This window comes from Heterocephalus glaber, unplaced genomic scaffold, assembly GCF_053883595.1.
Source record: "Heterocephalus glaber isolate CG9 unplaced genomic scaffold, H.glaber_assembly_v1.0 deba00001509, whole genome shotgun sequence".
Taxonomy (NCBI): domain Eukaryota; kingdom Metazoa; phylum Chordata; class Mammalia; order Rodentia; family Bathyergidae; genus Heterocephalus; species Heterocephalus glaber.
The window spans coordinates 42,453,880-42,468,678 of record NW_028258325.1 but is presented as its reverse complement, the minus strand read 5'-3'; the positions used below and the strand labels follow the sequence as shown (position 1 = coordinate 42,468,678).

The following is a 14,799-nucleotide window of genomic DNA, read 5'->3' as shown; positions in this document are numbered from 1 at the left end:
TTTAATTCCTCCTTAGCCATCCCTGAACCCTTGTAGGTGGCTCTTTTCTCATCCTGAGACCTAGGGCTGTATCACCTTCTTCTATTTGTTTTCTTTTACCATAAGGCTCTGAAGTGGCCGTGGCCTTTATCATCAGAAGTCTAGGAATACTAGTCTCTTTGAAAACTAGTTAAGTACTATTGCCATTTGAACAGTTGATAAGTAGTCTTCTGAATGTCGACTTAAAAATGTGGTTTTAATAGCAACATTTACCACTCCTGTCATCTGTTTCAATTCTTGCTCTGTAATTAATGATTTATTCTCTGTGTACTTAGATGTAATCTTTACATGTCCTCTTTGGCCTTTCTTGGGTCCCCTCTTACTGGTACAGACTTGGATGTTCTGGGATGGCTTTGGAGATCTTGGGCAAATTTGATCAAAGTAGTCTCCAAGGACCCTTCCTGGCTTGGGTACATTTGTTTTAGGCACACCCCTGTTGTGCTAATGTTCTCATTGTTTCTTACAGACCTCCCCATTGTTCTGATTGTTTTCTTCTCCTGGGCAAGAATTTTTCTTCAGTTTTGTCCCCCAAGGAAGAATGTCTGGCTTATTTTCCTTATAAGTTGCTTTAAAAATGATTTTTAAAAGAGATTCCTTTCTATACCTAACCTATGCATTTATGATTCATCCTTGCTGGGTTGTTGTTGTTTGTTCTGTGTGTTGGTAGCACCCTTGGCAGTCATAGAATTGCTTTCAGAGGTGCTTTGAAAAGCTAACATTATAGTCTTCTTGTTGGAACTTGTCCCAGATCAGAGTCTATTTTTAATAAAGTTGGCTGCATTGTTTTTCAAAGGTTACCACTTTTTTTTCCATTGATAGAAATAAGAACTTTTGTTTCTTATACTTCCAGACTCTGTGACTTACCCCTCTAGATATGTTGTTTGTTCACCATCTAGTCATATAACATTTCTTTTCAGTGCCTCCCATTTTGCCTTTTGTGCCACCGTGCTGGGTGCTAGCAATAGGAGTGCAGGCTTTGGGGTTTGCAACACACTCCACAATTTGTTTAGTGCTGATAGCATTCCCAGTTTTGCTTCACTCACTCTGCTGCCCTTTGGAGTAGGCAGGCTGGATATCAGCAACTTGACCTCAGCCAAGAAACTGACTCTTCAGAGAGGTCGAGTGACTAAGATCAAAGATAAATACATACTGGGAAGAAAAAAGGGCAAATACAACTCTGATGTGTGTGTTGTGGACCTTAAGTAACTATACTGTAGGGCATTAGTTTACTAAACTTTTAATACAAAAATAATTCATGGTGATAGTAAAAAGTTCAAAGAGTTGAGAAGATAAAAAGACAAGTCCTTTCATAACCTTCTCATCTCCCAGCCCCACTTTCTGTCACCAATGACCATTGCTAATAATTTCTCAAATGTTAATTGGGCAGAATGGTGTGGCTTTAGTTCCAGTTACCTGAGAGGCTGAGGTGGAGCCCAGGAATTCTGGGCCAGCCTCAGCATCATGGTGAAGACCTTATGTCAACAAAAACTCCCCCTACCAAAGGCCTGGAAAATAATCTCTTAAGTGTTCTTTTAGGAATTTCCATTAAAGCATAGACATTGAATATAGTGGCCTGATGTGCTTTGCTTAATGACTGACATTACCAAGATTGTCCTAAACACACTGTACCATGTCTTTACTTAGCACTGTATCTTGGACAAATTTTCATGGTAGTGCTTATAGAGTATGTTTATCTGAAAAATACCCAGATGGGATTCCATCATATGCATTTCCATAATTATTTAACAAGTTTAAATTACTTCTAATTTTTTCTGTTAATAAACCTTGCTGCAAGAATCATGGAGATACTGCTGGTTGTTCCCTCAGTACCTATTATTTTCATTTCTAATTTAAGAGAAATTTTACCTGGTTACAGGTGCTTGGTAAAGACCACCCCTGCCAGAGTCCCTTGCAGCTTGGTATGGCCACTTGACTAGATTAGTTTCTAGCCAGCAGGGCTATATGGAAAAGTAATGCATGGAGCATCTAGGACCATCCTTGAAAGAGAGTAAGGTCCCTCCCTATTTTTCCCACTTCTTCCTCGCAGAGATTATTTAATGGTAGGAGCTAGAGTAGCCATTTTTATTCCAAAGTTAGAACTGGACTCTTGAGGACAACAAAGCAACAAAACTAGAGGAACCTGGGTCCCCAGCACTGCAAGACCACCACATCAGGCATGTGGTGAATCCTCTTAACATTTACATGAAAGAGGCAAATTTCTATCTTGTTTAAGCCACATTTAAATTATTTGGTCCTTTTGTTACAGTCTCTATATCTCTTCCAGGAGCCAGGGATTTAGCTCTTGCCTCGCAAGCACAAGAACCTGAGTTCAATCCCTGGTACCAAAAAAAAAAGAAAGAAAAAGTGTATCTCTTCCTGCCTGTATGAATATATATGTAAATAAAAGTAGAATTACAGGGTTGAAGGATTTGGTCTTTTAAATAAAGTGTTCATTGATACTGCCTAATTAATCTTTAAGCACTCATCATTATCATCTCATAAGGCATTCCTTATCATGTATGTCATTTAATCATGCCAGCATTTACATTTAACATATTTTACTCCCAAACTGTTAAAGATGCAAAGATTCATGTTATCAAAGAAAAATGCTAGCATGTGAAGCAAGAATTTGGTTCTAAATGTCAATATCAGTGACATTGTGTATCCATAGAAACCATTTCCTGGAGTGTGTCTGCAAAAAGGAGTGGAGAAGGTGGTGGAGAGTACCACTCATGTCTCATTGAACAGTATGGAGGGAGAATACACACATGTATGTCCAAATTAGCATGCACACTCTAGCTACTCAGGCATCTCTAGGCATCCATATCTGTGCATCCATCAACCATCTGCCCAGCCTGTAGTTATTGTGGTCACTGGGAATTTTAGTATTGGAAGGTCAGGTATGATTTTTACTCCCATGATGTCTATAATTTAGGGCAGTGGTTGTGAACCTATGGCACATGTCTTGTTTTTCTTTTAAGACAAAAGATGTTAATGTATGAGTTTTTTTTTTTAAATTAAAACAGTATTCAGGTTTAATTGCAATGTTAGCATTTTGTGATAAGTAAGTGGGTTTTGGGTTGTAGTTTGGGCACTTGTCTCTGAAAGGTTTGCCATTACCATTTTAGAGGATAGGACAGGTATTAATAATATAAGTAACAATATGTAGAGGAAACACACAGGTTGCTGAATGGGGAGTTGAGGTTGAGGAGGAGCTATGCTAGTTTCCTATGACTGCTGTAAAAAAAGTACCATATATAGCTTAAACGTATAGCTTAAAAAGACACAACTTGATTATTTTACAGTACTGAAGGTCAGAAATTGTGAAACCACGGTGTGGCCAAGTTTCACACCTTTCTGAGGCTCTAGGGAGAATTGTGCTTCCTTGCCTTTTCCTATTCCTGTAGGCTGCTTGCATTCCTTGGTTCATGACCCCTTCTGCTATCTTCAAGGCCAGATTGTAGCATCTTTAACCTCTGACCTCTGTTTCCACTATTGAATCTCACTGATTCTGACCTGCTTCCCTCCCTCCCACAAGCATGCTTGTGATCATATTGGGCCCACCCAGAGAAACTAGGATAATTATTCTATATCAAAATCCTTAATTTAATCACCTCTGCAAAGTCCTTTTGGTCATGTAAGGTAACATTGCCATAGGTTGGGGATGGGATGTGGACATCTGTGAAAGGGGCATTGTTCTGTGTGTCACAAGGTCTGCCTTAATGCAGAGGTGGTCTGTGAAGAGTTCCCCGAGGAGCTGGTCTTTAAACCAGGTTTGTAGGATGGTAGTATAAAGACAAGGGAAGGGCACTCAGGTGATGAGTAAGGAACTGGAGGAAACTGGTGAGAGAACAGTAATCACTGGGCTAGGTAAAGTGTGCAGGAGAATAAGTGGCAAGGTGAGATTGGCAGTAGCAATGAGAAATCACTGAAAGATTCAAAGCAGATTTATATTTAAAAAGAACACTTCACCACAGTATGGACAGAGTGGTTAGAGGTAAAGAAAATGGACATTGGAGGCTATGGAGGAGCTGGTGGTAATTCAGATGACAGAAACTTTCACCCTTGCCTAGCTGGTGGCAGACACAGCTGACAGAGTAAAAGAGAAGTGCAGGGAATGGAAAGATTTAAGGAGGGTGAATCAATAGGGGACAGTGATACATGAGGGTAGAGTGCAGCATGGAGTGTCGGGTGTGACCCCAAGGTTTCTGGCATGAGCCAAGAGGAGGATGGTGTTGTCCTTTACTAAGTGGGAAACAACAGAGGAGGGAGAGATCCAGTTTGGGGAGATGGATATTGAGGACTGTGAGCAAACAAGTGGGAATGCCTACATTCACTCAGTGTGTAGCCCAGAAGTGAGATGCAGATAAAGTTGGGAATGGTTGGTATGTGGCTGCTGATTGAAGCCATGTGAGTAGATACTGCCTGGACCGTGGAGAGAAAGGCATGAGTTGGAGGAGGGCTTCAGACCACCCCTGGAAAAAGTCAGCCATCTAAGAGTGCCCCGCTAGAGTCTGAGATGTTTGGAGCTTATCAGGGAAGAAGTGGAAATAGAAACCAAATCTTTTGAGGAGAGATCTGGAAATGAGGAAGTAGAGACAAGTCTTACAGAAGATTTTATAACGGGAAACCTCAAACATACAGGATCATTTTTCTATGCCACTGCTACTGTCTTAGAGTTCGGGATGTCAAAAGTCCAAAATGTTTCTCAACTGGGCCAAAGCCAAGCTAGTTCAGGCCTGAGTTCTTTGTAGAGGCTCTAGTGGAGACTGTGTTTCCTCCTTTCCAGTTTCTAGACGTGGCCTTCAGTCCTTCGCCATGGCTCTTCCTCCATCTTCAGAACTTGCAGAGTTGAGTCCTCACACACTGCATAACTCTGATCTGATCGTTCTGCTCTGCCTGCCACTGTGAAGGAGAGTTATGATGACACTGGGACCACCCACATCATCCAGAACATCCTCCCTAGTTTAAGGTCAGCTGACTAGTGAATTAGTACCATCTGAATTTCCCCTTGGAAGATAATGTATTCACCAATTCTAGGCATTAGGACAAGGGTCTTTGGGGGAACATTATCTGCCTATGTACATACAATCATGTGCTGGCTAATGATGCTTTTGGTCAGTGATGGGGCTTGTATGTGACAGTGGTTCCCTACGATTGTAATGGAGCTGAGAACATGGATTTGGTGATGCTGGTAGAAACAGACCTGCCAGTTACATGAAAGTATAGCACATATAATTATTTATAGTACAAAATACCCAATAATGGTAATAAATATGTTGCTAGTTTCTATATTCCATTATAGTTTTTATTTTAGGGTGTATTCCTTCTACTTATATAAAAGGTTTACTGTAAAACAATATGGTATTACTCCAGGAACAGCCTCATACAGCTCATGTTTACTGCATGCGTCTTTTTTTTTTTTTTGAGACAAGGTCTTGCTATGTAGTTTAGGCTGGCCTTGAACTCACTATGTAGTACATGCTGGCCTTGAATTCTCTGGTATCCTCCTGCCTCCATCTCCCAAGTGCTGGGATTACAGGCATGTGCCACCATGCCTGGCTGACTGCATGTGTCTTAACTGCATCATTTTCTCTTGTGTTTGGTAATCTGAGGTTGTTTTGTTCATCATAGCCCTAAGAGCTATAGGCTGTGCAGTATACCATCTAATCTAGGTATGTAATCGGCTGTACCAGCATGCTCTATGATATTCACACAATAATGAAATCACCTAATGACATGTTTCTCAGAATGTGTTCCTATAGTTAAATGATGCTTGACTGTTCGTGTAAAAGTATAAACAGAAGAGTATAGTGAGCCCCTCCCCCACTGCTCAGCTTTAACAACACAATTTTATCTTCCTCCCTTGTCCCACCTCACAAACCTTAGCAGTCATCTGATTCATTCAGTAAATATTTCAGCAGAGATAGCTATTTTAAAAAGTTAAGCTCTAAAGAAGGGAGAATGAGGGCCCGGGGATTTAGCTCAATGGTTTCTCCGCCTGACTTGAAAGCTCAAGGTCCCAAGTTCAATCCCCAGAACCAAAAACAAAAAAACAAAACAAAACAAAAAAGTGAGAATGAGGTCATAATGGGGAAGTGTATGGAGGAGTGTGGGTTTCTAATGTGGAGATGCTGATGAAAGTTGAAATTCTGATGAGGTGGATCTGATAGGAAAAGAGAGATCCTTGGGCAAGAGAGACATCTCCATCACTAACAAGAGAGAAGCATATAGTTTTGTGAGTAGCAAGTTAAGGGAATCCCTGTCTGCTGGTTAAAAACTTTTTTTTTGAGGGGGAGTGGTAGTGTGAGAGGAAGAGAGGGGATGCTGAAGTTCTGAGGCACTTGGGAAAAGTTGCAAATAGTCATTGTGGAGTGGTGCATGAATGTATTAGAACAGTGTTAAAATATGGGGTTGTGTTGAGGGCCACTGGAATTGGGTGAATTCCAGAGACTCTAGTTAGTGTTTGTTTGACTTTTTTCTTTTTACTGTTACACATTTGTCTGGCTGTGTTTGTATGTTCAAAAGAGGTAGATAATTTAGTTCATCCTTTAAAAAAATTTTTTTGGCCTGTTGTTATGGCTAAAGGAGAGGTTAAGGGGGACCTAGAAATCATCATCTACAGAGTGAAAGTTCCCATGTGACTAGGATGGGATACTTAAGCAGTGGGCAAGGCCGTGGATAGTGGGCACCTGGACTTGAGAATTTCGAGTGGCAGCCTGATCCAGGATACATCTTTGAGAGAGATGGCTCAGTGGAGTAGAATCAAAGATTCCTGGGACACAGGACATTGACTCACTGAGACAGCAGGTTGTGAGATGGCTCATCCACATGGATGTTTAAACCCATCTAGGATTTTGGTAGGAGTGGAATGAAAGGTGAGCCAAGGTGAGAAGAAAGGAAGGATCTTGTACAGTGGTGGGAGCCATGGGCCTCAGAAAGAGGAATGTATTGATGAGAAGGTGAAGGTGTAATTGTTTGGAAGCAGCATCACAAATCAGGCCCAGCCAGCTTCTCCTCTGACCTTTCCAGACTGTCATATGTGTGTGAAAGAGAATGGGCAAGCTTGACCTTAAGTGTGGCGAGAGCAAGTATTGACCTTAGGGAAGAGCCAGTTTTCACGAAGGACATAGTTCACTCACTTTGACCTCTCCTTGGGCATGCTGTGGGATGCTGCTCCGAGCACCCTGCCGAAGTGGGTGCTGCCCCCAGGTCTGTTCTCTGGGTTGCTCTGCACCCTTCTTCCCCAGGCTCCCTCTCTGCAAAGGGGAAAGTAATAAGATAGGGAAAAAAGAGCAGACTCAATCTAAGACTTTCCACCTAGCAAAAGTCATGGATCCACTTGAATATATTGCTTTTTTTCATAAAGAGAGATTTAATAAGATCTATCTCTATGTGCTATATTTTATATTTAACATTTTTCCTGGGCTATGAGCCATATATTTTAATTTTGCTGGAAAAAAGGCTATGGCTATTTTAAATTCCCATCATTTACATTGATTTATGGTTGAGATGTAACTTTATTGAAAATTTATAGTATTTTTGTCTATACTATAAAACCCTGCCAGTGGTGTTATTTCAAAAGTTCAGCCTTGTAAATGGAGTTACATTATTGTGACGGCAATGACCTCCCCCCCGGCCCCACAACAGACATTGAAGCTCTTCAGAAGACAGGCAGAGGAATTTAGATTAGTGGGATGGTATAAAAGATCTAGAAAACAAGTTGTCTTAGTCACTTTCTCATCCCCGAGACACAGTACCTTATACCTGCAAACTACAGGAAGAGAGGTTTGTTTTAGCTCACAGTTTGTAGAGGTTTCAGTCATGGTTGGCTGGTTCCAGAGCAGAAGCAGCAAGCAGAAGGGTCTGGGCAGAGGAAAGCTGCTCACCTCTTGGTGAGCCAGGAAGGAAGATAGACCCTTGTAAATCACGTCCCCAGTGACTCACCTCTTCCAACCAGACCCCACCTCCCAACATCGGGTCAGCTGTAGCAGCCCCATAATCCATTCACCTTCCAAACATGTGAGGCTTTGGGGCCATTTTAGATCTGAAGCATAACACAAGTGGAAACAAAAGATGTTATGATAAAAGGATTTACTGTCATTTTTGTTGTTCTGTTTGCTTAGATTTGGGTTATTTTGCATGTGATGTTTGCTCGATGACAAGTGACCATTTTGACTTGTAGTCAGCCTGCTGTTTGGCCATTTCTTCCTGTGAGAGAGGGGATGCTAATTATGAGCCAAGAATAAGTAGTAGCAGCAGATTATTTCTTAGGAAACATGTCTTTTTTACTTTATATCTGTCCTAAGTCTTTGAGTTTCTGTGAGCTGCAACTCTTCTCTGATAGGCTGAGAGTGTGAGAAGGTGGCAGAGTGAGGGCAGAGCCACAGTAGCTGATCCTACCTGCTGCTCACACTTCCATTGTCCCACTGTACTCACAAATTCTGCATGCACAGATCAGTCATCCACAGATCAAAAATATTAAGAAAATTGAGTCTGTGCTGAACATGTGCAGACTTCTTGTTATTCTCTATACAATGTGGTTTAAGAACTATTTGCACAGCATTTCCATTGTGTTTGGTGATTTGAAGTATACAGCAGGATGTATGTAGGTACTATGATTTAGATCTTAAGTGTCCCCCAAAGGCTCAGTCCTCAGCTGATAGTGCTAGAGGTGAGGTCTGGTTGGAAGGAAATGGGTTACTGGGGACATGTTCTTACAGGGAATATTGGGACCCTTCTCCTCTCTTTGCTTCCTGCCTGCTGTGAGGAGATTAGTGGTTTCCTTCACTACTGGTCCCAGCCATGATGACCTGCTTTGCCATAGGCCCAAAACAATGGGGGCAAGGGACCATGGATGGAAACCATAAGCCAAAATAAATCTTCCCTCTTTATGAACTATTTATCTCAGGAATTTTGTCGTAGTGTATATGGAAAGTTGACTAACATGGTAGGTACATGCAAATACCACACATTTTATATGAGGAACTTGAAAATCTCCAGAGGGGTCCTGGAATCAGTTCCCCCACAGATAATGAGGGTTGACTGTCACCTACTTATTATACTGAACTTTAGTACTCATCCTAATCCCAGCAGATTTATTCAGGCCTAGGGTAATAATGAGAATCTGTCACTAGTTACTGGCCCTTAGTGGGGCTCAGTCAATGGTTTAATGGTTAAGATTGTTCTGTATAGGGGCCGGGGTTTTAGCTCAGTGGTTCTGCCATCTGCCTCGTAAGTGTAAGGACCCAAGTTTGTTCTGTATAGTATAGCATTTGATTAAAATTGTGAGTTCTTAGTCTGATTCCTGAGTTTAACTCTTAGCTCTATCCCTTAACTGACTGTGAACCAGGACAGATTTTTTAAACCTTGTAAACCTTAAGTTCCTTGTCTGTTAAATGAGAATCATAATAGTACTTAGATCAAGGATGGTTGGGATGATAAACAGCTCAATCCCCAGCACATAGCAAGAGTACCCAATAGCTGTTAAAATTATCGTGTTGGACTGTCTTGTGGCTGACTTACTAGTTTGATGCATCTGAGAACTGTTTCAGATGTATTTGTCCATTATTCATAATATTTTTTTAGAATAGTAAGGCCTACCTTTCTTGATCATTTTCCTAAAGATGTATCTATCCCCCCTTCATCATCTCTCTCTCCTTCAGACATACTTCCTCTTGTCTCCATCTCCATTTCTTGTTCTATTTTTTTCTGTTGTACTTATTACCTCCTAATATACTGTTCAGTGTATTTGCTTTGTGTTCCAGACTGTCTTCATGTATAAAATGGGAACTCCATGGAAGCAGGCATACATGTCTGTTTTATTCCCTGTTCTCTTATCAATGCCTGGACCTAGAGACTAGAATCTGGCTCATTGGATGCCCAGTAAATCCTTACCAGAATGAACGAATTGACTTTGAAAAAGATAATATTTGTTCTGTGCCTTGGTTTTTGTAGCTGCCCTATGATGATGTTTTACTCAGAAGTTCTTGGCAATAGTTTGCTCGTTTGCCTCTCTCATGCCTCCTTTCCTAATGGGAGGTAATCGAAGCCACATAAACAGGTTGAGGAGAGGAATAAGTTGGATGAGAGGAAAATAAGGATGAGAGTATTAACTAATTCACTGGTTTACTTGTCATGCTTTTTCTTTCAGCATAAACATCCCCAAACACCTTGTCAACCAGAGTAGATGTTTGTCTCAGTAGTGAACAGCTTATGTATGCTTTTATTTTCTTGTCAATTTTACATGCAATAGACCTTTTGTTATTTTTCTCTTTTAGGGCACCAATGCCTCTGCTCTGGAAAAAGACATTGGTCCAGAGCAATTTCCAATCAATGAACACTACTTTGGATTGGTCAATGTAAGTATTTAAAATGCATTATGTTTATTAAACATTTTAAAGTATTTTGATTTAATGCCAATTGCTCATGTGCTTTAGTTAGAAGAGGAAGCAAAATGTTGGAGATGGAGCATTTTAATTTATTTTTGAAAGTATTAGCTGTCCCAGAAGAAAAGAATTTAATTACTACATTAGTGGTTCAAATTTACATCTTTCCCTCCCTATGCTTTGAGGGGTTTCTTTTGGATACATAACTTTTTAAAAAAAATTTAATTTTATTGGTACATTTCAGGTATACAGTATACTGACATTCATCATTGGAAATTCACACCTTTACATAATCTTTCTTGGTTCTTATTTTTTCCCCCTTCCCCTGCCCTTCCTTCCATCCCTCCATTCCTCCCTATTTACAAAGACTTTGTTTCCATTTTTTCATTTTCTCATATTAATTCTATTCCCTTCTTTCCTTTTCCCTACCCCTCTCACTTCCCCTTCCCCTTCCCCTTTGCCCCTTTTCTTCCTATTTCACATTATCTATTATACCTTTTAGTCCTTATTTACACTTTCAGTTTCTCACACTAGAGAAACTATTCGGTATTTACACGTTTGTCCTATTTATTTCACTTAAGAGTATCATCTCAGTGTGCATCCATTTAGCTATACATATCTATAATATCTAATTTTATGGCTGAGTAGTACTCCATTTTATGAAGAACATTTTCTTTATCAAGTCTCCAGTTGATGGGCATTTGGGCTGTTTCCAAGTTTTAGCTATTACAAACTATGCTGCTATGAACATGGGTGCACATATATCACTGTGGTATGATTCTTTTAATTCTTTGGGGAAGATCCCCAGCAGGGGAATAGCTGGATCAAGTGGGACTTCCACTCCTAGTTCTTTGAGGTAGCTCCATACTGATTTCCACAGTGGTTGCACCAGCCTACACTCCCACCAGCAGTGGAGCAGTGTTCTTCTTTCCCCACAGCCCTGCCAGCATTTGTTATTAGTTGATTTCATGATAGCAGCCATTCTTTCTGGAGTGAGGTAGAATCTCAGTGTTGTTTTCATTTGCATCTCTCGAATGACCAGTGATGTTGAACATTTTTTCATGTGTTTATTTGCTATCACTACTTCTTTGAGAAATGTCTGTTCATTTCAGCTGCCCATTTTTGGATTGGGTCTTTAAATTTGGGAGGTCTGGTTTTTTTAAGTTCTTTATAGATTAGAGATAATAGAGCTTTGTCTGAGGAACAGCAGGTGAAAATTTTTTCTTACATTGTGGGTTGTCTCTTCACACTGTTGATGGTTTTGCTGTGCAGAAGCTTTTTAATAAGAAGAGATCCCACTTGTTGATTGTTTGTGCTAATTCACGGGCAACTGAGGTTTCGTTCATAAAATCTTTTTCTACACCAGTGTCTTCAAGAGTTCTACCTAACCTCTGTTCCAGCCGGTTCAGCGTTTCTATTTTAATATTTAGATCTTTAATCCATTTTGATTTTAGTCTAGTGCATGGTGAGAGCTTTAGGTCCAGTTTTAATCTGTGGCACGTTGAAGCCCAATTTTTCTAGCACCATTTATTAAAGAGTCTATCTTTCCTCCAGTGAGGGTGTTTGTCTCCTTTGTCAAATACGACGTGGCTGAATGTATCTGGAGTTGTTTTTGCATCTTCTAGTCTGTTTGATGCATAACTTTTATAGTAATTTTATTAGCTTTTGTAGGCAAATTGCTTTTGTACGTCCTCCTTTTGTCATCTGGGTGAACTCTTCAGCCAGTCTTTGTTTCAGTGAGCATTAGTATCACCAGAGTTTTAAAAGTGGTACCAGGTCATCATCAGTATAACTTGGTAGGGACCTATCTGAAATAGGGAGAGGCTGTGGGGGAAAAGCTGGGACCTGTTTATCTCAGAATTATATAGCCTCATTTTACTTGTGCTTAGCAGTAGTCCCTTTGTATCTGCCTAGATTTATAGGTCCTTCTTCCTTGATAGTTGATGATAACCAGGTAGTAAGGCAGTATTAGGCATCCTTCATGAACTTTCTTTCTTACCTGATGCTTTCTCTCTGGGGTGGAAGTCTTAACTTATAAATAAGTTATCAAGTGTTAACTTATAAACACATGACTTTCTGGAACAACTGATCTACACATAGTCTGTCAGTGCCCCAGCATGACAAGTAGTAGAAGAAGCTAGAAATACTCTGTATGTAATTGAAGCCTGGGAGATAATGGAAAGAGCATTGGCCTCAGTGCCATATATATAGAGCTGCATTTGAATTCTGCCTATAGTGTTCACAAGCTGTATGTTCTAAGGCAAGTTACCTTCCCTCTGAGCTTTGAATTTGCCATCTGTAAAATGGGATTGTGATGGTTTTTACCCCCTAAGGCAGTGATGGCAAATCTTTTAGAGCTTTCAGTGAGAAGAAACAGCCAGCCACGGCACTCATGCCATAGGTTTGCCACCACTGCTCTAGGGTGATAGTGAAAGATGGATGAAAGCTACTATGTAAGACACTGATGTGAAGCTGAGGCATGTTGTGGACACCTGTTGTGGACATGTTAGTTCCTTTCCTTTCCCAGGAGTTATTCACTGGATCGGGGCCAAGCATTATTGAACGTTGTCTAGGTAGAAGTGAGACACTGAGTAGAAGAGAGAAGAATGGTAGGAGAAAGGCTAAACACTGGAATAAGAGATTATGTTGGCAAAATACTGACTTCTAATTTTAATACCATTGTACACAGGCCTCTGCTTAGCTCTCTTAAGACAGTTATTCAAGTCATGGGAGTTCTGCCCTGGCTAAGGAAAATACAGGTGTAGACTGGAGAAATAATATAATTAAGACCATTTTTTAGTTTGTGGAAGAACTGTGAGATCTGCATTTATTAATAGCTTAATTTATGATCCTTACAATGGCAATTTATGAAAGTTCCAACTTCTTGGAAAAAGGTTTGTGTCTTGTTACATAATTGTATCAGATTTAAATATATAAAAATAGGAAAATTTCCAGCTCAGCATGTGTAGACATGTCATGTAAGTGTGGAAGAACATCCATCTCACTTTTGGGTAGCCACACAAGCCAATAGCCAATTCTGAGAATGTGTCCATGTTCTATTTTAATCATCCTTCGCACTTTGGTAGTCTGTGCTATGGATCTTGCTATTTCCTTACGATATTTTCTTGTTTGTTAAACTGTGTAGGAACAATTCTAAAGTGATGGTTTCAGCTGTGTTCTACCAGAGTTGGTCTTATAGTCACTTGGACCCTAGTGGGATGATGCCTTTCCCTTCTGTAATCATAATCTTAAAGTCCATGATTTTGAGAGGTATAAAATATTATTGTGTGGACTCTAATCTGATTGTAGGAGCCAGGGACTTGTGTTATACTGGATTGGGACAATTGCTACCTTGGAAAAAATGAGGCTGGGGGTAATTTAGAAGGTAAGAGGTGGGAAGCTGGGAGGGTGGCTTGAGGACATCTTAACCTTTTTTTCTGTGGAGTAAGGAGGCATCTGGTCTGAGCCAACAGGCAGGGACACTGGAATCTTGAAAGAGAAAAACAGAAGCTCCCATTTGGTTAAGGTTGATTCAGCTGTGCACGTAGTTCCTATTTCCTCAGTTTCTTTTTGATTTGGAGTTTTAGTTTGTCATGGAAGTTTTGATGTGCTGGAAAGTCAGATCTTTTCTTTAGTCAGCTAGTTACTGGGTCTTCAAATTATGTAGATTTTTTTTTTCTCTCTTTTTCTGTATGCACTAGATGGTGTCATTAGATGCTTTATCTAGACAGAATGCTTATTGTCATTTTATAGAGACTTGTACAGGTTAGAGAATTGTGTACAGTAGGGTTCCTTTACCTGTGCTGGATACATTTCAGGATCCCTAGTAGACTCCTAAAACCATGGCTAGTAATGAAATATATATATTTGTATACATACATGTATATGGTAAAGTTTAATTTATAATTTAGGCACAATAAGATACTAACAACAATAACATGTTCTAATAAAATAGATCATTTCAAACAATTTATTGTAATAAAATGATCGATATTACTACAAGGCCATTATTAAGTAAAATAAGAGTTCCTTGAACATAAGTCCTGTGACACTGACTGTGGACTGATAACTGAGATGGCTACTGAGTAACTAATGGACCAGTAGCACGTACAATGTACATGATTCGCATCCCAGGCAGGATAGTGTGAGATTTTATCACACTACTCAGAATGGTACACAATCAAAAACTTAGGAATTGTTTATTTCTGTAATTTTTCATTGAACATTTTCAGACTGTGGTTGACTACAGATAACTAAAAGCATGGAAATTGAAAGCACAGATAAGGAGGGAACACTCACTGTATGCGTTTATACATGTTCCTGTTAATCAGGTAGTCACTGGTGTTTAAAGTAGTCAGTCTTTTTTCTGATA

General features: G+C 40.0%; 1 protein-coding gene across 3 annotated transcripts in view; it reads left to right on the top strand.

Annotated features, from left to right (window-relative positions):
- Positions 1 to 14,799, top strand: part of Usp46 (ubiquitin specific peptidase 46) — a 74,581-nt gene that overhangs the window by 14,988 nt on the left and 44,794 nt on the right. For all 3 annotated transcript variants that reach the window (XM_004849725.4, XM_004849723.4, XM_021262350.2), the window contains exon 2: positions 10,320 to 10,400. In XM_004849725.4, the coding sequence (XP_004849782.1) occupies positions 10,320 to 10,400 (81 nt within the window). The remainder of the gene's footprint in view (positions 1 to 10,319; positions 10,401 to 14,799) is intronic.